The following is a 23,993-nucleotide window of genomic DNA, read 5'->3' as shown; positions in this document are numbered from 1 at the left end:
CGGGGAAACCCGGATCTTCGGCTCCTCGCTGCTGCGGCGCTGCCGAGCAGATCAGCTGCTGGGAGGCGGAAGGAACCTTCCCTGGGTCTTCCCAGGTGCGGAAGTAAAAACACCCTCTGCGCATGCGCGGCCATGGAAAAAAGGGTGCGCATGCGCAGATGGTATTTTTACTTCCGCACCACTATATTGCGAAAAATCGAGTATCGCGAGGGGTCTTGGAACGTAACCCTCGTGATACTCGAGGGAAAAAACAACAAGAAAGTCCAGTTGTCCCCTGAATTTCACAGATGCCTACTTTAATGAGTATCTGATAAGTGCTGTCTTCATATGAGGTCTGAATTGTGTCTTCTGAATACTTTTCAAAGTGTGCAGAATCCTAATTACAAAGTGCAATTTCACCGATTTTCTCCCAAAACAGAATAGAATTATTTATTGGCCAAGTGTGATTGGACACACAAGGAATTTGTCTTGGTGCATTATGCTCTCAGTGTACATAAAAGAAAAAGATACATTTGTCAAGAATCATGTGGTACAACACTTAATGATTGTCACAGGGGTCAAATAAGAAATGAAGAAACATGCTTTAAAAACAAAAAGATAATTGTTCTGATTAACACTTGACTTTGCAAAGAAAGTAAATATTAATAACAAACTAACACATTAAAAATTTAAAACAAGAGGGCTTTAATCTTTAAAAATAGTTTGCCTACTAAGAGATTCCTTTTCTCCTTCGTTCACTTAAATCTACTCCTGGGGTATCAGGGATAATTTGTTGGGAGGGTTGAAAAGGGGAATGTTTCTCAGTGTATAGCTTGATTTATGTGTTGCTTTATGTTCTGTAGAACTCTAGAGCAACTGTGATTTGTTGAAATTGATGGGACCAGATTGACATAGAACATCCAACTCATCGGTCTGAAGTGCTGTGAAATATCACATAATTTATTGTAATACCCGCTCCGCACAGTATTTGGAGTTCCAGACACGTATGCATAATTTGATCCAAGATGTGATTGAAAAGGGGGCAAATTTGTTACTAGAAGGTTTTAAAATATTCTTATACCTAATGGATTCAATACTAAATGCATCCTTAATATGGTTGTTACTGCTTGTTTCCTAGTCCGTATAATCCCCCTTAAAAAGAGCTGTCCGGTTCATAGACTTTTACCAATTTAGGTCTGCTGACCTAAATGGACAACTTCTATTGTCCCAGAAACTGTATAAGCATACTAAGCTTAAGGTAGCTATGTGCTGTAATAAACATACTCATTTTCATACCTTTTTGGCATTTAATTTGAGAGACTATTTTAGATACACGGCTAATCTGTACAGTGTTAAACTAACATCGTTGTGAGATACTGAAAAAAAATTGTCTAGATTCTAAAAGCATGTATATGCAATGTTTGTTGTGAATATGTATACACAGAGCTTTGTGAATATAGTGATGGTTGCTACTCTTACACTGAAATTGTAAAACCAAGGAATGCAAAAATAATTTTGGGCTTTGGATGCAAATCTGTTCTTGGGAGCCTGATATTGTGTCCTCCTGCCACAGAAAGAGAAGTTGTTATACTGTTTGGTCTTTCAGTAGATACAAGCCTTTCATGGCTATTACAGGTGTGGCAGATTAAACAGGGGGATTGGGAATTATTTAACATAACTCTAGAGCAGTGTTTCCCAACCTTAGCAACTTGAAGATATCTGGACTTCAACTCCCAGAATTCCCCAGCCAGCATTCGCTGGCTGTGGAATTCTGGGAGTTGAAGTCCAAATATCTTCAAGTTGCCAAGGTTGAGAAACACTGCTCTAGAGGATTGGCGGTGGGTTCAGTAAGACATGGAATTATTGTTTTGCCTTCTCCCGTTTCATCTTTTGAATAATCTGTCTTCCAGTGTGGAGACAATAGCTATGGCATCTTCTCCATGCCTTTTATTTAGAAAAGTATGCCACAGAGAGATTTTTCTCTTTCAAATTGTTGATCTTTATTTTTAAGGAATCTTTTATTTTCTACGAAATACGTAATTCAACACAAACATGTAAGTCACTTTCAGTAAGGTCCTCTTGGCTATTACATGGTCTTCCAGAATAAAATCACAAGGCCTAACAGGAGCGATAGGGATTGACTCAGCAAAGCCATGAATATTTTGTACATTTGTATGTTTGAGCTTCTGCCAAAGTCTCTGAAAGGGAGGTCCTGTTGTCATTGGGCGATTACTCTGATCTATTCCACCTATGTTCAAATTCTCAGGAATGAAAGGGATAAAACTGTAACATGTCTTACTCTTAATTCATTTACAAAAAACAAAACAAAACCCTGTTACCTCAATACTTTATTCTTCTAGATAATCTGTACATGATGTTAATAAATGCAACTTTGGAAAAAAATGGATTTGTATATAGTGGTCATAGGCCTGGAATGTTTTGACTTCTTTGAATGTTGTATGTATCTTTAATGAGAACCAGGTTTGCCAATGTAGATACTTTAATCTAAGCTAATCCAGAAAACTAGGATTGATTTACCGTATTTTTCAGAGTATAAGACGCACCCCACTCAAGAGGGTAAAAATTTGGGTGCGTCTTATACACCAAATGTAGCCCTGCCCAACAAGGCTACAACGGAGGCTTTAGAGGCTGGGAAAAGCCTCTGAAATGAAGGTTTCACAAACTAGAAAAATGCCTCTGAAACGGAGATTTCACAGGCTAGAAAAATGACTCTAAAATGGAGGTTTCACAGGCTAAGAAGTCTCTGAAACGGAGATTTTACAGGCTAGAAAAATGACTCTAAAATGGAGGTTTCACAGGCTAAGAAGTCTCTGAAACGGAGATTTCACAGGCTAGAAAAATGACTCTAAAATGGAGGTTTCACAGGCTAAGAAGTCTCTGAAACGGAGATTTCACAGGCTAGAAAAATGACTCTAAAATGGAGGTTTCACAGGCTGGAAAAGCAAGGCACAGAGATCACAACCAACGAACCTGTTGCTAAAGTTCACCTCTGGGAACAGCTGATTGAGAGTATTCAGGGAGGCCATCCACTCCCCTATTAATTTTTTTTCTTATTCTCCTCCCCAAAAACTAAGGTACGTCTTATACTCCGGTGTATCTTTTGGTCTGAAAAATACGGTAATCAACTTCATAGGTCTAACTGAAACATAATTTATTCTGCAGCAAGTATTGAAATAAATTTCCTTTAGAAATGTACCCCACATTCTTCTTAATGGATAACAAAAACTGTGAAGTATACTTGCTTAAATATAATCATTGTCAGTTCTAATAGTTCTTCATTTATGAATGGATCACACTAAGATACTGTGTGGAATCTCTACAATACCTTCCACTTTAACCTCTAGAGCAGGGGTATCAAACTCAGCCATATTGTGACATATCACAATGTTTTTCGCTTTGCAGAGCCAGGATGGGCGTGGTCTGAGTGGGCTGTATCCGGCCTGCGGGCCGCCAGTTTGACACGCCTGCTCTAAAGCTGTCAAATTATGATCCATTTCTGTTTCACTGCACATCGTTTATATCAACTAGATTGGACGTTAATATTAACCTGGGAGCAGCTTCAGCTATTACAAGCTTATTGCACTTAAATGATTTAATCTACTTAAATCTATTATACCAAGTAGAATAATTTGAATATAATCAGTACAGAAAATTTCAGTACAATACTCTTTCAGAAAATCTATTGGTATTTTTCTAGTTTAAAAATCTTAAGCTATGACTAAATCGTAACATACTATTAATTTACACAAATTCTCACCTATTTTTCAGGCTCTTACTCTAGCCATTATTGCTGAAACTGTTGTAGTGCAAGATGTGGACCTTGTTTTTAACATTAAAACATCATCTAAACAATCAAAGACAGATAAAAATTCTTCATGAGATCCAGTTATCATTGCAATTTACTTACAATGTGTTTATAATTTAAAAGAGTAAACATAAAGCTGCCAAAACAGATATATCCAAATTTGTGCTGGCCCCACTAGGAAGAATGTCGAAGAAGGAAGATAATATAAGCCCTGGCCAGCTTGATCTTCTTTCTGAAGAAACTGTTTTTTCCAGGGCAGTGTGAAAATGCTTCTGGTACTGCTTAAATCTAGGTTTGAAGAAATTGTTTTGCCTGAGGAATGGAGTTCCACTTCTATCAAATTTGTAAACTTACATGTGAAAGTAGGAAAACTGTTCTCTCATCTTAAAGAACAGTGCAAAAATGTTAGCGAATAGGCTTATTTGAATAGCTGTGACAACCTCTTGGTCATCTCTTCTTCAGCCTTGGTAAATGACAGATTCATAATAGCCCTAACCTGCTTTCTGGTCCTTCTATTAGCTTGAGTTATTTGTTTTATATTATCACAAAATTAGGCACTTAATTTTGAAAGCTTAACTCAGATAAAAGTATAAAAATAAATATTAGTAGAAACCGTTACTGAATAGCTTTCTAAATAGTCTACTTTAAAACAGTTTCCCCATTACTTTTTTAAAGGTATGCAAATAGGAGCTAATAAAGTTTTTATCACTTGAGATTATAATCCAAACAACTTCAATTCTGCTATCTAAATTATGTTCCAAATATTTCAATTCTACCACCTCTTTTGCTCAAGATGCAAAATAATATTTTTTTCTATGAAGTGTATTTTACTTCAGACTTTCAGAAACTTTGTGGCCTGTGAAATTTCTTCCTCTCTACTATAGCCTGTAGAGTTATGTGACACGGGTGTGTATTTATTTATAAATGTTGTGAATGCGTGCTCATGAGGAATTAAATCTTTGCTGGTGGTAGTGATGACTTTGTGGTCCTCCCATCAGTATTCCAAGATGGCTTGGTACTGAGGAAGAATGTTTAAAAGTCTGTCAGTTTCTATACCAAATATTTGGATCAAGTTCTCATCTCTTGGTGTTTCCTCTAGCCCACCTATGGTATGTTGGACCGTAGCTGAGAGCACCCGTCACACTCTCTTACGGGCAACATAATCTCCACTGAGAAAAATTATAAATTATGCTTCTGATTCCTCTTCTTCTCCATGTACAGTGTTTTCTTCTGACTGCTCATTCAGTAACTTGAATTTTCCATCATTAGTAAGAGGCATGGATGATATTAACTGAGCTAGTGCTTTTGGATCCTATAATTAAAATGACAAATGAAAATTATTCAAGGCAAATAAAATGTAAATTCATGAATGGCTTTTCAAAACGCAACGTATAAATCATATGGAAGCTTATTAATATGCAGTGACTTTTTCTTAAAAGTTCTTATAAGGTACTGTATATCTTAACAAGTCACAGAGCTAGAGAAATATTTTTTAATCATCTTAAAAACATTGTAAATTGACTTCATATTTTGACTTTCCTGAAGGCAGTTGTTCATCTGACATTTTAAATTCCAGTTGAAACAATATCTGGAATAATTTTCCTCATACTGGAATGCTTTTGTACTTTTAATGATAAAACGATTCTATTAGACCAGGGATGTCAAATTCACCAGCTTGAGAAGTCATGTGCTGGCCACGCCCACCTATGGTTTAGCAAAGGGGAAAGTTGTGATACATCATGTGATGTGTGGTCGCGAGTTTGACAAACAAGAATCCTTGACTTCTTAGAACATCAGATCAGGCAAGTGCAAAAATTCCTGTGTATATTTCTTGAATTGGATTAGAGAAATGGAAATCAAATAAGTGTGGCCTAATTTTTCACCCGTGAAGTTTTAAGATTATTTTAGATACTAAAGTTAGCTTCTAAAGTTAGTGACATAAACACCTGCTTGTCAGAAGACAAAATGATAATACAGTATTCCCTCGATTCGAATTTCCGCGAAGTAGAGATGTGGAAGTAAATACACTATTTTTGGCTATGAACAGTATCACAAGCCTTCCCTTAACACTTTAAACCCCTAAACTGCAATTTCCCATTCCCTCAGCAACCATTTAGATGATTACTCACCATGTTTATTTATTAAAGTTTATTTAAAAAAATATTTATTAAAGGTGGACGAAAGTTTGGCGATGGCGTATGACGTCATCGGGCGGGAAAAACCGTGGTATAGGGAAAAAACCGCAAAGTATTTTTTAATTAATATTTTTGAAAAACCGTGGTGTAGCCGTTTCGCGAAGTTCGAACCCGCGAAAATCAAGGGACCACTGTAATGCATCTTGTAGTACTTGGTTTATGCTCAGGCGGGTATATAAAACCATAAGCTCCAAATCAATGACTGGATTCCAATCATGTTTAATGTATAATTTCTAAAAGGGGTCTACATGGGCCTGGGAAACCTTTTTCCCTACCTTTGAGTCAGTTTTTGACTCCTACCAACTGCCTTGGCTAGTCCATTTAGCTTTCTTGGCATCATTTCAGAATGATTTTCCAAGTTGAGAGAAAGTGACTCCCCAAGGTCACCTAATTGGCTTTATGCCTAAGGTAGGACTAGAACTCATGATCTCCCAGTTTCTAGTCTGATGCTTTAACTACAACGCGAAATTGACTCTTCCAAGAAACAAACTCCGTCCTAAAAATCATGTTGAAGACTGATGTTATAACAAGAACGTGGAGGGTGATATGTGAAAGGAAGAAATAACTTTTCAATGCTTATTTTTTTGACCCTGTATTGACTTTCACAGTCCTTCATTATCAAACTCATTTCCCCCTAATTTATCATCTGGCTCAGTCTAACGTTCATTGAAAACTTAACATGCTTAAATTCAAGCAAGAGTAGATGTTTACCTATTCTGTATCTTTAAGCAAATACAGTGATACCTTGTCTTACAAACTTAATTGGTTCCGGGACAAGGTTCTTAAGGTGAAAAGTTTGTAAGAGGAAACAATGTTTCCCATAGAAATCAATGGAAAGGCGATTAATGCGTGCAAGCCCAAAATTCACCCCTTTTGCCAGCCAAAGCGCCCGTTTTTGCGCTGCTGGGATTCCCCTGAGGCTCCCCTCCTTGGGAAACCCCACCTCCGGACTTCTGTGTTTTTGCAATGCTGTGATTTCACTGAGGCTCCCCTCGCTGGGAAACCCCACCTCTGGACTTCTGTTGCCAGCAAAGCGCCCGTTTTTGCGCTTCTGGGACTCCCCTGCTGGGATTCCCCTGCAGCATCACAAAAACATGGAAGTCCAAAGGTGGGGTTTCCCATGGAGGGGAACCTCAGGGGAATCCCAGCAGTGCAAAAATGGGTGCTTTGCTGGCAACAGAAGTCCGGAGGCAGAGCATCCCAGCGGCAGCGGTGGGTTTGTAAGGTGAAAATAGTTTGTAAGAAGAGGCAAAAAAATCTTAAACCCCGGATTTGTATCTCGAAAAGTTTGTATGATGAGGCGTTTGTAAGACGAGGTATCACTGTATATATATATCTGGTTATTGGTTGAAAGGTTCCCTAAGTACATCACATGCACACTGTTGGCACTATACGAAACATTGAAATCACTTAGCTACTAGATAACCACTTTTGATATTGTATTGATTTAAGTTTATGGAATTTACTATATGGAATTTTCTTCAGATCACATTCTCTTAATTGCAAATTAAAGATGACTTCTGTGTAGTCATAACAATAACAGAGAATCAAAAGCATGATTTAATTCAGAGGATAAGGAACATGAAATTAAAAATATTACCTTCCGAGCCTCAATGATTTCCTTCCCCAGATTTATTGCATAGCAAATCTACAGAAAAAACAGAATCTGCCTCAGTACCACTTACATTTTTTGGTTGTTGATTATACTTCCTACCATTTATGCAAATAAAGGGACAAAGCTCAGTATTTCCTGAATAATTTCTCCTATTATTGGATCTGCATTACAGCCTAAGAAATTATATGGCAGAATTCCTAATAATAATAATAATAATAATAATAATAATAATAATAATAATAATAATTATTATTATTATTATTATTATTATTATTATTATTATTATTATTATTATTTATTAGATTTGTATGCCGCCCCTCTCCAAAGACTTGGGGCGGCTCACAACAGTAATAAACACAGTGTAATAATAGGACAAATCTAATAATAAAAATATATAAAAACCCCAATAAGCACATACACACCAAACATGAAATATAAAAAGCCTGGGGGAGATATCTTAGTCCCCCCATGCCTTGCGATATAGGTGGGTCTTGAGTAACTTGCGAAAGACAAGGAGGTTGGGGGCCGTTCTAATCTCTGGGGGGGAGTTGATTCCAGAGGGCCGGGGCCACCACAGAGAAGGCTCTTCCCCTGGGGCCCGCCAAACGACATTGTTTGGTCGACGGGACCCGGAGAAGGCCAACTCTGTGGGACCTTATTGGCCGCTGGGATTCGTGCGGTAGAAGGCGGTTCCGGAGGTATTCTGGTCCAATGCCATGTAGGGCTTTAAAGGTCATTACCAACACTTTGAATTGTGACCGGAAACTGATTGGCAGTGTTGTAGAAACGTGGGCGAATCTAGGAAGCCCCACAATTAAGACCACTAAATAATCTGTGAAAGCAGTGTTCTAGCAGCATTTATGACAAAGAGCTTCAGACCATTGCTGAAACATAGAAACATAGAAGTCTGACGGCAGAAAAAGACTCATGGTCCATCTAGTCTGCCCTTATACTATTTTCTGTATTCTATCTTAGAATGGATATATGTTTATCCCAGGCATGTTTAAATTCAGTTAATGTGGATTTATGTGGAAAGCAACAGCTTTCTAGCACTGGCATTTCGAACAGATGTTTACTTCCAATTATTTGTGTGGCACTAGCCATATAACCAACCAGATATTGCATAATAATATAATTAGCTATGGCTGAAAGAAATTGTACGAAATTATTTTTCTGCCTGTAATACTCATAATATAATTAGCTACGGCTACAGGAAATTGTAACCCAACAATTTGCATAAGGAATCACAAACCATACCCCTTTCTATGGTAATGCTACTCTTTTTTCAAGTCGCAGGTTAGGAATTAACAAATGAAATTCTACCAATATGCCATTTTAAATGGTTATCATAAGCAGAAGAAAACATTCGGTTTCAAGGTCAGGCACAAACTCAATCCAATTCACTTCACAACGATGTTTTGGGAAGGTATGTTGGATATGTTCACTGCCTTGAGTTATTTGTAAAATAGATAAATAATAAAATTGTGATACAAACTGTTTGCCGCCTTAAGTTATTTACAAAGGCAATAAAGGCAGGGTAAAAATAAACTGATTAATAAGCCCATTATATCAGGTTTACAGGTATTCCTTGACCTACAAATACAAGGCCCTGTTTCGTCCCAGGAGATTCCTAGAGAGGCCCCACGGAGGCTTCTTCCCGCATTTTCTGGCCCTGTTTCCTCCTAGGAGATTCCTAGAGAGACCTCACGGAGGCTTCTTCCCACATTTTCTGGCCCTGTTTCCTCCTAGGAGATTCCTAGAGAGGCCCCACAGAGGCTTCTCTCTGCCCTTTCTGTCCCTGTTCCCTCCCAGGAGATTCCTAGAGAGGCCCCACAGAGACTTCTCCCTGCATTTTCTGGCCCTGTTTCCTCCTAGGAGATTCCTAGAGAGGCCTCACAGAGGCTTCTCCCTGCCTTTTCCGGTTACAGTTTCGGAAGCTTGGGTTTGTAAGTGGAAAATTGTTCTTGAGAAGAGGCAAAAAAATATTGAACACCCGGTTCTTATCTAGAAAAGTTTGTAAGTAGAAGCGTTCTTAGGTAGAGGTACCACTGTAACTTGAAAGTGGACAAGACCGGCACCAATTTTGGGGTGAATCACGATTATTTGAAAAGTAGCAAGTGGTTGGGAGGCTTAAGAATTGGAACACCATAAAAAATAAAACAAACTGGAAATAAATCTGTCAAAATGTTTGGCCCAATCCATTCTGAGGCTTACAAAACTTGCTAGTTGCACATTTTATACTCTTATAATAAGCTTGCTGCTACGGCTGTTTTTATTGGACTGCATTTTACAAAACAAATTGGGTCATTGATTCATAACCTTCCATTTCATTGAAGAAAGCAGTTACATTAATTTTAATTATACAACAAAGCTATTTCCATACCTTTTCACCTTCGGTGTTGCTCTCAAACACATAAGCACTCATGCCATCTTCACCTGACAATTCAGATACACAAACTACAAATCCAAACAGCCTTTTGTTTTCCTTGTGAGCAGCAAACTGTGTCACATTGGCTAGTTCAAACTGAAGAAGAAAGTGAGAATAATATAAATTTACCCAAATTCTCAGGGGCTGCAATCTTTCCGTGGTGATAAAAGAAAGCATATACTTACATTTGATCTTGTAACTTGTGTCTGAGGATCTATCAATCTGTTAATGGGGAAAAAATACGTTCAAGATTAAAAGACAGTAAACTTCACCATGATTACGGATTGAATCCAGAGGAAATCATCTATGAACAAAAGGATTTTTGATGCAGTTGAAACTTCTGCCAATAAGGGGTCAGGCATGGCAGTTCCCTCCCATTTCCAGGCCCTGAAGAACTGTGATCAATAACTACTATTCCTGAAGGTTAGGTATTGCCATCATCATCATCTGTAACACACTACTAGCAGATTGGATACACAAGGTCTTGGCGATTAAAGCACTGAAGAGTATAAAGATGATTGACTAGACCAGTGCTTCTCAAATAATGGGGCAGGCATGGAGCAATGCTGGGGGAGCGCTTGACCCCAGGGAACATGGTTTTTTTTCCCCCCAGTGTTGTGGTTAGCTCTGGCCCAGCTCCTGCCCCAAGGACTGTGGATGTGGGGGAGACATCCACATGCTGCAGGCCTGTTTTGCCCCCGGTGGAATCTGATGATGAAGGCTCCTCTGACCAAGAAGACATGAGTGACGGAGGAGGAGAGTGTGGCAGACAGCTCAGAAGGAGATCAATTATCTAGCTCCTCCTTGGATTCAGAACAAGAGAGATTATTATCAAAGAAAATGAGGCCACCTGTGATTGGGTGGGGCTGTGGTAATTAGTGAGGCTGCTATAAATAGCAGCCTGTGGGTTTGGCCATTGTGGATGATTATCTGATCCTTGTGTTTCGTGACTGCTTTACTGACTTTGACCTTTTGTGTGCTGATTTTTCCCCCGCTTTGAAACTAAACCAGAGCAAAGTGTGTTTCACTTTGTGAAAGAAGGAGGACTGTGAATTGCCTCACAGCTGCAAGCTAAGTATCAGAGAACTGATAAGGGACTTGTACAAATTACCAGTTTGTTTGGAGACCAGTGCTCTTTGCTATACCAAAAGAGGACTTGGTTTAAGTGAATTTTCATTATAAAGAACATTGTTTTGAATTTTCAAACGTGTGTGTGTCTGAAATCTGTACCTGTGAATTTTTGGGAGGAGTCTACCAGAGAGCCCGACAGAACACCCTGGGAGTAGGTGTTTTTTGCACCGGACAATAGTACACAGCACAGAGCAGGAAATATGAAGTGCAGATAACAAACCCTTAAGAGGCACCATGGGAAAATATTTATCAGGGATTTCTTTAAAAAGGAGGAGAGAGACGGAGGCATAAGTCTCCCAAAAGCTAAGACAAGGAAAAAGGACGAAGCGTATGTAGCGCTTGACTGGGAGACGAGAAAAGAGCGGGATGTTTACTGTGTATAAAAATGTTGGCAGGGGACAGCGCGAAGCCAAATAAGGTGTCGCTTAAACACAATACACCCCAACCACGCTGATAAGCTGCTTGAGTTTTTTCAGCCAAAACGTGCCGAATGTTGCAAACAATCATCCCGGCGGAGAATTGGGAGCGTGCGAAATGTTTACTTCTTCCTAGATGTGTGCGCGTGTGTATGTGTTTGTGTGTAACAGAAAATAATTGAGAAGCACTGGACTAGACATGCCTTTGATCGACACAGAACTGGAAAAATCCGCAAATACCTGAAGACAATGAGATCATCAAGAAAATATACGACTGTGCAGAGATGGACAGATTGACAATGGAACTTAATAATCGAAAAGAATCGGACTATTATGAAACCTGGACAAAATGGTACCAATGGACAAAAAAAAGAAACTCAAAAGAAACATCGAAATAAAATATCAAGAAATCTAAAAGTAATTAGAAGACAATGTAGATAGGAATGTATATATGATGTAGATTCATCTGTAAATATGATTATGTACTTTTAAAAAATGGAAAAATTTAATAAATATATATTTGGGGGGGGGGGAAGACATGCCTTTGATGGTAGCACAGGGGTCCCAAAACTTGGCAACTTTAAGACTTGTGAACTTGGAAGCATAGTTCCCTCTAAGCTGAGCAGTGAGCAATCACTCACTTAAAAATCATCATCAACTCAGAGTTTTCCAAACCTGCCCAGAAGCCGAGAGGGAAAGAGTGAGAGGGAAGGAGAGAGAGAGAGGAAGAGAGGAAGAGAGAGAAACAGATAGAAAAAAGAGAGGAAGGAAAAAAGAAAGAAAAAGAATGGGAGTAAGGAAGAGAGAAAGAAAATCAAAATCTAGTTTGAAACTAGCTCAACTATTTAAATGGCATTTTGATATTGATAGAATTGCCCTATTTTGAGCTCACTGTTATAGACACACAGTAGTGTTTTATTTTGAAATTCTCTGAGGCAAAACAGGGTTGTTTGTTTGTTTGTTTATTTATCTATTAATTATTTCTGTGCCGCCCAGTCCCGAAGGGACTGCCGCTCAGACACTATACTTTTCCGCCCACCCCCCCAAAAAATTAGAGGGAACACTGCTTGGAAGTCCAGATTCTGGGACTTCAAGTCCACAGGTCTTAAAGTGGCTAGGTTTGAAGACCTCTAATGTAGCAAAACTCTTCATAAATCTTTTGCCCTTCCCACATTTCTTGAATGACCAACGCTGGAGCAGATGTGCGTCAGAGAACAAAATGTGCCTCGGATTACTTTACAACTAAAACCACAAAGAGGGCAACACAACTAAAAGAGGGAAAGATAAGTGGAAATCAGAGAAGGCAAACTTGCTTACTTCAGGTCATTACTGGTGACCAAGAGATGGGATTCAGTTGTACGGAAAATATTATGAATAGCCCGAGCTGCCAACACCTGCCGCATTGCTTCATAGATCACTTCCGCTGTGTGGTCAGATCTGACAGCCATAGAGCCTAAAAACCGAACTACAAACATGTGCTGCAGGAGTGAATCTAGGGTTGGGGTGGGTGGGAGAGAAATGGAAAGAGATTAAGATTTATTAGATTTGTATGCCACCCCTCTCCGAAGACTTGGGGTGGCTCACAGAATAAATATAGAAACAAAGCGTAGAAAACAAATCAAATACATTTAAAAACTGCAGCTAAAAACCCTATATATTACTCAATCAGACAATCCAATCACACAATGCATCACATTTATTGGTCAGGGGGGCAAGATCTAATTGCCCCAGGCCTGGCATATAGGTGAGTCTTAGGACTTGCAGAAGACGAGGAGGGTGCGGGCAGTACGAATCTCTGGGGGTAGCTGATTCCAGAGGGCCGGGGCCCCCACAGAGAAGGCTCTTCCCCTAGGCCCCGCCAAACGACATTGTCTGGTTGACGGGATCTGAAGAAGGCCAACTCTGTGGGACCTAACTGGCCACAAGGATTTATGCGGCAGAAGGCGGTCCTGTAAATAATCTGGTCCCATGCCATGAAGCAAGTGAGCCGGGGTGGCACAGTGGTTAGAGTGCAGCACTGCAGGGTACTCCAGCTACTTCCAATGGCTCAAGGTTGACTCATCCTTCCAGCTTTCCGAGGTAGGTAAAAAATGTGCATGGAGACTGGTATACCATGGGTACACTTAACATGCATAGTTGATACTGGGCTTTTTCCTCATCCTGGCCACAACACATTTCAAAAATAAAAATCAACCTAGTCCCTATCCTACATAGACTGAAAACACTGTTGACTTCTGCTTACACATTTTTTAAGCCAAAGGAAATATAGTGGTACCTCTACCTACAAACGCCTCTGCTTACAAACTTCTCTAGATAAGAATTGGGTGTTCAAGATTTTTTTGCCTCTTCTCAAGAACCATTATTCACTTACAAACCCCAGCTTCCGAAACTGTAACCAGAAAAGGCAGGGAGAAGTCTCTTTGGGGTCTCTCTAGGAATCTCCTGGGAGGAAACAGGGCTGGAAAAGGCAGGGAGAAGCCTCTGTGGGGCCTCTCTAGGAATCTCCTAGGAGGAAACAGGGCTGGAAAAGGCAGGGAGAAGCCTCTGTGGGGCCTCTCTAGAAATCTTCTCTGTGACCCTCTGGAACCAGCTCCCCCCAGATATCAGAGTTGCCCCCACCCTCCTTGCCTTTCGCAAGCTCCTTAAAACCCACCTCTGTCGTCAGGCATGGGGGAATTGAAATTTCCCTTCCCCCTAGGCTTATAGAATTTATACATGGTATGCTTGTATGTATGAGTGGTTATTTAAATTGGGGTTTTTTAGATTATTTTTAATATTAGATTTGTTTACATTGTCTTTTTATATTGTTGTTAGCCGCCCCGAGTCTTCGGAGAGGGGCAGCATACAAATCTAATAAATACAAATACAAATACAATACAAATCTCCTGGGAGGAAACAGGGCCTCCACCCTCTGTGGTTTCCCCAATCACACGCATTATTTGCTTTTACATTGATTCCTATGGGAAAAATTGCTTCTTCTTACAAACTTTTCTACTTAAGAACCCAGTCACGGAAAGAATTAAGTTCATAAGTAGAAGTACTACTGTACTTATTCTGCATATCCCACAGCCACTTTTAACAGACAATAAACAGACTACCAGATGGTCTTAATAGCACAGGCAAAATGGCTCTGTCTCTAAAAATGGGACATTAATCTGGATGACTTTTGAGACCAAAGCAAGCAGTGATGAACAGTGCTTAGAGTATCTACCTGCTTCATCCTCTTTCTCGCCATCTTCAGATTCTCCAAAAGGATTGGTACGTCTGCAACAGAAAAGACCATTTTCCAAGAATGTTAAGAGAAAAGTTTTTTTTTTAAAAAAAATAGAGTTCCTTGTCAAAGGAAAGATGGTTGGCAGCCCATACCTTCCGCCCCTGTGCTGATCAAGGAATTCTGTTGCAGGTAGCACAATGTCAAACTGAATGGGAGTTCCAGGTGCAATTAACTCCGTGGGAATCAGAGCTTCAGCGGACTCCTCTGCAGATGTCTGGTCATTCGGAATGTCCACGCACTTCCCATCCTGGCTAAAGGCAAAGAGATGAGAAAGGGGGCCATTTGAAATTTGCAGTCAAAAAGCACAATGGATTATTATGAATAGAGAATCCATTAAAAATAACGAATAACTAATTACTAGAGTTGATATAGAAATATAACATCAACACAGTTTACTGTAAAAGAAAGGGTTAGAAGGTTTTTGTTTTTCTCTTTTTTTGTTTGTATGTTATGTCTGTACAGGTTTGTTTGAAGTTTGTGGCTTAATGTTTAAATGTACTTTTTAACGTTTATATTTAATACAAATTATTAAAAAAAATAACTAAGGTGTCATTTTTCATGTGTTTTACTAGTTTCAAAAGCTGAAGGAGAAAGAATAAGAAGCAGAGAATATATTTTAAGCAAATACTCATTCATTGGCATGTGACTAATAAATACAGTAGTCCCTCGCTATACCACACTTCACCTACTGTGGATTCACTTCATCGCGGGTTTCTGAGAAACTCGATCGGCAGGTTTTTTAAAAAAATATATATCTAAAATTGTAAATACTGTATTTAAATACTGTATCTAAAATAAATACTGTGTGGGAAGGGTTTATAAACACTTAAAACAATGAAAACTTACCAAACAATTACAATATAAATACTTAAATAAGTACTATCAGTCGATAAATTCCCCATCGCGGATTTCACCTATCGCGGCCAGGTCTAGAACGTAACACCAGCGATAGGTGAGGGACTACTGTATATGGCCCTTTTATTGTGTTGTGGAACAGTTCTCTACTTCATAACTAGAAGAGAAAATGCAGAATGAAATAGTCCCCCAGGACAGAACTCTTTGCTTACACTAAAATTGCAAGTTAGAGGAAAAGAAGGTTTTATATTCAGTGGGGAAGGACAAAACGTAAGGCAAATATGAAGGTACCTGGGGGAGTGACTACTCTGCTTCGTTTCAAAGCTTGTGACTGGAGTCACGGCTTGCAGTGCTGTTTGATTCAACCTAATGGCAACGGCCTGAGATAAAACAGAAGTGCATCGTTAAGTGATAGCGTTTAAAGTTCTTGCATAAAGACAGAATCAAAAGTGAACGTATCTTATATAAGATAAACAAATTTGAAAAAATATATCAAAACATGCTCACTTCTGGGTTGTCAGTCAGATAGATCTGTCGTGAAATGTTGTTGATTGCACTTATCCACTGTAACAACGAAGAAAATATTTAAAATAAGGCACCTTGAATTCTTAATAGGGAGAATGATTTTATCTAACATATTAAAACCTTCCATTCACAGTGAAATGTTTTACCTCCTCATATTCCTTTTTGCTTTCTGCCTGGAGAGTTATGCCTCTTAAAAAAAACAAAAACAAATCACAGCCATTAGAATTATTTCACTGGATTATCAACCCCTAACCCCCAACATTTCTCCCTTAGACTATCCACGATTGACCTCTCCAGGTTTCTAAGAGGTCAATAAGGGCGTACATAAGTGAACTAGTGTGCCTTTCGTCCCCTGTCCAATTGTCTTTCCTTTATCTCATATATATATTTTCTTCCTTTCATATATCTTCTCCTCTATTTTTACATATTATCTTTATATATATATTACTTCATGTCTTGTGTATTGGACAAATGAATGAATAAATAAATAAATAAATAAATAAATAAATAAATAAATAAATAATCACATATGTATCATTCATAGTCAAGACTGCATGAATGAAAAATACAACACAATGCAATTTGAAGATCCAAAAGTTTGAATTTGCAGGATATTAATAGTATGCAAATATTAATGCTGTGCAATAAGCGAAACATAAAATGTTTATATGTGTGGGCAAAAAAGTGATTTACACCTAAGAGCAAAAAATAAACTTCCCAGAAGCACATCGTTTGAGTTGGGCGGCCTTAGAAATCAAATCAAATCAAATCAAAACGTTTTTGAACTTCTGGGATGAGTGGTTCTCAACCTTTCTAATGCCACGACCCCTCATGTTGTGATGACCCCCAACCATAAGTCTAGTGCCTATTCTCCCAACAGAGCTTTAAGCTGATTGGCAGGAAGGTCAGAGGGACACCATCACTGTAAATGCCTGATCGGTCGGATTGTAAAAATATGTTCCAAGGCGCCAGAATAGAAACTTTAGTTCCTAACACCATGGGAAATTTGTTTTTTCCCATGGTCTTAGGTGACCCCTGTGAAATGGTTGTTTGACACCCCCCTCAAAGAGGTCCCAGCCCCCAGGTTGAGAACCACTGTTCTAGATTAAACATTCTGGATCAAAGACCTGATGGTTAGGCCTTGAAACTGTTTCAATTACAAAGAAAAAGTCAATTTGGTGCTTGGTGTACAGATGTAAGGTTATTTGTATCTGCTGAAATATGCTGGTGTGCCTTCAATTCAGTGCTGACTCCTGGTAATAGTCTGGCAAATTCATGCCGTTTTCTTGGCAAGATTTCAGAAGAGGTTTAGCATTGTCAGCTAAACCACACCTGGTTCTAGGCCTGAGAGAGAGTGACTGGTCAAAGCCAGCTTTGCGCCTGAAGAGAAATTAAGACTCTTTTGTTTCTAGGCCAAAGCCTTAACCTCCTTAATTGGCTCCTGTTTGCTGAAATAGTACAATCATCATCATTATTATTATTATTATTTATTAGATTTGTATGCCGCCCCTCTCCGAAGACTCGGGGCGGCTCACAACAACAATAAAAACAGTATAGACAATGGAACAAATCTAATAATAAGAATTAAATAAAAAACCCCAACTGTTAAAAAAGCATACAACACATACATACCAAACATAAAATCTATTTATTTTATTTATTATTTATTTATTTATTATTTAGATTTGTATGCCGCCCCTCTCCGCAGACTTGGGGCGGCTCACAACAAGGCATAAACAAATCGTAACAAATCCAAATAAATTTAAATATTTAAAAAAGTTTAAAAAGAACCCCAATATACTAACAGGCACACACACAAACATACCATACATAAATTGTACATGCCCGGGGGAGATGTTTCAGTTCCCCCATGCCTGACGGCAAAGGTGGGTTTTAAAAACTTTACGGAAGGCAGGGAGAGTAGGGACAGTTCTAATCTCCGGGGGGAGTTGGTTCCAGAGAGTCGGGGCCGCCACAGAGAAGGCTCTTCCCCTGGGGCCCGCCAACCAACATTGTTTAGTTGACAGGCCCGGGAGAAGGCCCACTCTGTGGGACCTAATTGGTTGCTGGGATTCGTGCGGCAGGAGGCGATCTCGGAGGTATTCTGGTCCAATGCCATGAAGGGCTTTAAAGGTCATAACCAACACTTTGAATTGTGACCGGAAATTGATCGGCAACCAATGCAGACTGCGGAGTGATGGCGAAACATGGGCATACCTAGGTAAGCCCAAGACTACTCTCGCAGCTGCATTCTGCACGATCTGAAGTTTCCGAACACTTTTCAAAGGTAGCCCCATATAGAGAGCGTTACAGTATTTGAACCTCGAGGTGATGAGGGCATGAGTGACTGTGAGCAATGAGTCCCGGTCCAGATAGGGCCGCAACTGGTGCACCAGGCGAACCTGGGGGAAATGTCTTAGTTCCCCCATGCCAGGCGATATAGGTGGGTCTTGAGTAACTTGTGAAAGACAAGGAGGGTGGGGGCTGTTCTAATCTCCGGGGGGAGTTGGTTCCAGAGGGCCGGGGCCGCCACAGAGAAGGCTCTTCCCCTGGGGGCCACCAAACGACATTCTCTTTTAACCATAATTCCTTGCATGTTGGAGTTTGGGCAACTGAACGGAGCAGACTATTTACTAGTTGGATGCCCTTCCTGTCACCAAGAGGGAGTTTTTTCTCAGCAGGTATAATCTCAATGTACCCGGAGAGAGAGATACCTAGGATCGAACAATCTCCTGATTGTGAGGCAAGAACTCCATCTCTAGGCCACCGCACCAGTTGAAATAGTGCAATACACATAATTATTATACAATGCCTGTATTGTTCTTTCTTATATGATGACAACAATGTCCCTTTACAATTTCTATGCTGCTAAGTTTCAAACGTTATTCCTGGTGGCTCACATTCAACTTAAACTCATGAGAGGCTATTCTATAATATGGGGTTGTAACTGGAAAAAATTGCTGCAGTCCCTGCCTCCTGGCTACTTTACACTGATTACGTGCTATAATATTAAAAGGAAAGCCAAAATTATTTTTGCCGTAATTCCTATATAATCCAGAAAAACCTGATTTATATTAAGTGTAGGAAATAAAATACACAAAGAAGCTCAGTTAATGCAACCTCACCAAGAATATACCTCTGGAACTGTCTTCTGCTGCACGAATCCCAGCGGCCGATAAGGTCCCACAGAGTTGGCCTTCTCTGGGTCCCGTTGACTAAACAATGTCGTCTGGCTGGCCCCAGGAGAAGAGCGTTCTCTATGGTGGCCCCGGCCCTCTGGAATCAACTCCCCCCAGAGATCAGAACTGCCCCCATCCTCCTTGTCTTCCGTAAATTGCTTAAGACCCCCCTATATCGCCAGGCATGGCGATATAAACATGATCTAAGTATTGCCTACAAGATCATATGCTGCAACGTCCTGCCTGTCGGCGACTACTTCAGCTTCAACCACAACAACACAAGAGCACACAACAGATTTAAACTTAATATTAACTGCTCCAAACTTGACTGTGAAAAATATGACTTCAGTAACCGAGTTGTCAAAGCGTGGAACTCATTACCGGACTCCATAGTGTCATCCCCAAACTCCCAACAGATTATCTACGGTTGACCTATCCAGATTCCTAAGAGGTGAGTAAGGGGCGAGTACAAGTGCACTAGAGTACCTTCCGTCCCCTGTCTTATTGCTCTCCTATATCTCCTATTCCTTTCTTCTATTCCTATATCTCTTCTTCTATTCTTTCATTGATATGTTCTTTTACTATATCTTCTTTTCTATTCTTTCATAGATATATTTTACTATGAGTATCTCCTCTATAACTTTCATCATGGATTTTACTATGTGTATATACATATATATATATATATCAAATGTTTTTAGCTGAAATTTTAAAATTAAGGGAGACTAGGATGGCACCATTTCAGCCTTGTTCTGGCCTCATCAGCTAGCCACACCCTTCCTTACTGGGATTCGATATATATATACCCACTAAAACTCTCATTGTCTATTGAACAAAATAAATAAATAAATAAAATAAATTGAGACATATATAGGCTTATATAGTTTTATGTATGGTATGCTTGTGTTGTATGGTTTTAAATGACAGATTTTTAGATACTTTCTTTTAAATATTAGATTTGTTACATTGCACATTGTTATTATTATTGTTGTGAGCCTCCCTGAGTCTGCGGAGAGGGGCAGCATACAAATCTAATAAATTATTATTATTAATTATTATTAAGAATGGCAAAGCTTTCCTTCTAGCAGATGCCTCGACCCCCAGATCCTGACCCACATACGGTTTTCCTGTTGGCGTGGTGATCTGAAAGCAGTAACGTCGGTCTTCACAATCAATGCCCATCACAGAGCAGTTGTCCAAATCTTGGATCAATCCACCAGCGACTGCACCCCTAGGTTGACACATCAAGTTTCCGCCCTGAGTGAAGAAATACAGTCTATCCCACGTGGTGGTCACAAGGCCTGTTTTGCTGTAAAAAATAAAATAAAATTTCAAGATTTATTTTTTTAAGACGATTTGCCAAATTCATTCCAACAATCCCGTCTGATTGTCTTCAGCACATAGATTTTTAAATCTATATTTTGTCATGGCTATTTCACTAGTTACAGCGTTTACTTTCAGGTGCTGGATTTTATAACGCTGCTACATTGGTGTGTAAAGTTTCATTGTTTGAAATGTCCAGATAAGTAACCTGCCTATACAGTTACTAAATACGGCTGAACAAATAGAGACCAGGGGTGGAACGCTACCAGTTTGACTCAGTTTGGGCATACCGGTAGTGATGGGTGACGGTGGTTTGGAGAACTGGTAGCTGGGGCAGTGCTAGATTCCGCCCACTTGCCCGGATGTCACCTGTTGTGATTCAGCCTGAGGCTCCTCAGGGACCGGCTGCGTCTCTGCTGGATCCAGGGCCGGAGGAGGAGGACAGTGAACAGGAGGGGGAGGACCAGGCAGATGGGGGAGAGGAAAGTCAGGAAGAGGATGAGGGGGAGCAGGCTGAGAGCCCCGGGGGGGGGGGGGCTCTCCCCAGCCAGTAGCCTGGCCTCATTGGATGAGGAAGCACAGGCTATAATTGACATGAGACAGCAACGTGCAGCTCAGAGACGGGACCAATTAGAAAGGTATTGGCATCACTGAATTGGCAACAGCTGGGTTTGGGTGTGGTTCTCCTCAGCAGGGTTTAAAAGGCAGGCAAGCCCTTTCAGCCATGTGGAGCGTTATCAACTGGAAGTTCTGTGACCCTGCTTTGCTTCTCGGCGTCTCTGATCTTGGCTTGTGGCCTAGAAGACTGGAAGACTTGGGGGAGGCATATGTTTGTTATCTCCAGCGTTGTTTTTGACAGCAAGAATCCTGTTTTACTTCATGGCCTTCGTGAAACATCTTTGAAGTTTCAGCGTGTTCCTGTTTGTAAGGACATTTTCTGTTACCTGTGTTTGCTTTGAATTCTATAAACTACCTTTGATTTTTACCAGTGTGTCTGGATTCTCTTTTTGGGTTGGTGTTTGCTTCTGGAAGGATCCAGACAGAACAGTCACCATTTTCTTTTTTTAACCCTCTGCTCATGCATAAAGCTGCCTATGCATGTGCAGAGGGTGAAAAAACGAACACACAGAGCAGGGGGGAAAAGTGTGTGACCACAAAACGTACACTTCCGAACCAGTAGGAAAGGTAAGTAGATTTTACCATTGGTTGACACTGTTATTTCTACCACTATTAGATACATCCTACAAATGCAACTGATATTTGCAATGTCTAAAGCAGTGTTTCCCAACCTTGGCAACTTGAAGATATTTGGACTTCAACTCCCAGAATTCCCCAGCCAGCGAATGCTAGCTGGGGAATTCTGGGAGTTGAAGTCCAGATATCTTCAAGTTGCCAAGGTTGGGAAATACTGGTCTAAAGCACATATAGATATTAATAAGCTTCCATAAGCAGAAACTAAATGGAAAAAAAAGGGGGGGGGAGAAATAGCTGTTTTTCCCCAGCTCCTCTCCCCATTGAAGCCTTCTATATATAGACCTTTAAAAGGCTCCTCTTATTATTTATGATTTATTAGATTTGTATGCCACCCCTCTCCGCTCAAAAAAATGAGGGGAACACTTCAACAACAGAATATAACTCCAAGTATTCAATGAGAATATTTCATTCATTCAGATCTAGGATGTGTCATTTGAGTGTTCCCTTTATTTTTTTGAGCAGTATATTTTATTCAAGCCAACCATCTGGATCCTAGGCACTTTGTTGTAATTACTAGTGCACTTTGCCACGGAACAAGAAGCATCTTATCACCCTTAAAGAGTCAAAGTAAATGTAAAAGAAGGATGTTTCATCTATTTTTAGCCCTCTTATTGTCCAAATTAGGTAATTAGGTCCAAATCATCCAAGGACATGGAGTGAGGTATCATCAATATGCGGATGATACCCAGCTTTACATCTCCACCCCATGCCCAGTCAACGAAGCGGTGGAAGTGATGTGCCGGTGCCTGGAGGCTGTTGGGGCCTGGATGGGTGTCAACAGACTCAAGCTCAACCCGGATAAGACGGAGTGGCTGTGGGTTCTGCCTCCCAAGGACAATCCCATCTGTCCGTCCATCACCCTGGGGGGGGAATTATTGACCCCCTCAGAGAGGGTCCGCAACTTGGGCGTCCTCCTCGATCCACAGCTCACATTAGAACAACATCTTTCAGCTGTGGCGAGGGGGGCGTTTGCCCAGGTTCGCCTGGTGCACCAGTTGCGGCCCTATCTGGACCGGGACTCATTACTCACAGTCACTCATGCCCTCATCACCTCGAGGTTCGACTACTGTAATGCTCTCTACATGGGGCTACCTTTGAAAAGTGTTCGGAAACTTCAGATCGTGCAAAATGCAGCTGCGAGAGCAGTCATGGGCTTACCCAGGTATGCCCATGTTTCACCATCACTCCGCAGTCTGCATTGGCTGCCGATCAGTTTCCGGTCACAATTCAAAGTGTTGGTTATGACCTTTAAAGCCCTTCATGGCACTGGACCAGAATATCTCCGAGACCGCCTTCTGCCGCACGAATCCCAGCGACCGATTCGGTCCCACAGAGTGGGCCTCCTCCGGGTCCCGTCAACTAAACAATGCCGGTTGGCGGGCCCCAGGGGGAGAGCCTTCTCTGTGGCGGCACCGGCCCTCTGGAACCAACTCCCCCCGGAGATCAGAATTGCCCCTACTCTTCCTGCCTTCCGTAAACTCCTCAAAACCCACCTTTGCCGTCAGGCATGGGGAAACTAAACATCTTCCCCTGGGCACGTTGAAGTTATATATGGTATGTCTGTATGTGTGTATGTTAGTACAGGGGATTTTCTTAAACTTATAATATTTTAATTAATTGGATTGTATTGGATTGTTTTTCACTTGTTGTGAGCCGCCCCGAGTCTTCGGAGAGGGGCGGCATACAAATCCAAATAATAAATAAATAAATAAATAAATGTTGTGGTTAGCTCTGGCCCAAGGACTGTGGATGTGGGGGAGACATCCACATGCCGCAGGCCTGTTTTGCTCCAGGTGGAATCTGCTGATGAAGGCTCCTCTGACCAAGAAGACATGAGTGACAGGGAGGAGAGTGTGGAAGACAGCTCAGAAGGAGATCAATTATCTAGCTCCTCCTTGGATTCAGAAGAAGAGTTAATGATACAGCCACGCATGCACAGAGCGATGCATAGGCAGCAACAACTGAGAGATTATTATCAAAGAAAATGAGGCCA

The 23,993-nt window shown here is 40.5% G+C and overlaps 2 protein-coding genes across 3 annotated transcripts in view; one reads left to right on the top strand and one right to left on the bottom strand.

The window, feature by feature from the left end:
• The window catches only part of WASHC4 (WASH complex subunit 4), a 63,653-nt gene extending 61,271 nt beyond the window's left edge, over positions 1–2,382 (top strand). The window contains exon 34 of the mRNA XM_070756253.1: positions 843–2,382. The gene's annotated coding sequence lies outside the window, so the exon portion shown is untranslated. The remainder of the gene's footprint in view (positions 1–842) is intronic.
• Positions 1,955–23,993, bottom strand: part of APPL2 (adaptor protein, phosphotyrosine interacting with PH domain and leucine zipper 2) — a 48,703-nt gene continuing 26,664 nt past the window's right edge. For both annotated transcript variants that reach the window (XM_070756255.1, XM_070756256.1), the window contains exons 11-21: positions 20,544–20,732; positions 16,391–16,433; positions 16,227–16,283; positions 16,011–16,099; positions 14,957–15,115; positions 14,802–14,854; positions 12,908–13,082; positions 10,229–10,265; positions 9,999–10,139; positions 7,601–7,648; positions 1,955–5,117 (exon numbers count right to left, since the gene is read on the bottom strand). In XM_070756255.1, coding sequence (XP_070612356.1) covers positions 4,992–5,117; positions 7,601–7,648; positions 9,999–10,139; positions 10,229–10,265; positions 12,908–13,082; positions 14,802–14,854; positions 14,957–15,115; positions 16,011–16,099; positions 16,227–16,283; positions 16,391–16,433; positions 20,544–20,732 — 1,117 coding nt within the window. In that variant the 3' untranslated portion in view covers positions 1,955–4,991. The remainder of the gene's footprint in view (positions 5,118–7,600; positions 7,649–9,998; positions 10,140–10,228; positions 10,266–12,907; positions 13,083–14,801; positions 14,855–14,956; positions 15,116–16,010; positions 16,100–16,226; positions 16,284–16,390; positions 16,434–20,543; positions 20,733–23,993) is intronic.

This window comes from Erythrolamprus reginae, chromosome 6 (genome assembly GCF_031021105.1).
Source record: "Erythrolamprus reginae isolate rEryReg1 chromosome 6, rEryReg1.hap1, whole genome shotgun sequence".
NCBI lineage: Eukaryota > Metazoa > Chordata > Lepidosauria > Squamata > Dipsadidae > Erythrolamprus > Erythrolamprus reginae.
The sequence above is the reverse complement of the archived record's forward strand: the minus strand, read 5'-3'. Positions and strand labels throughout refer to the sequence as shown.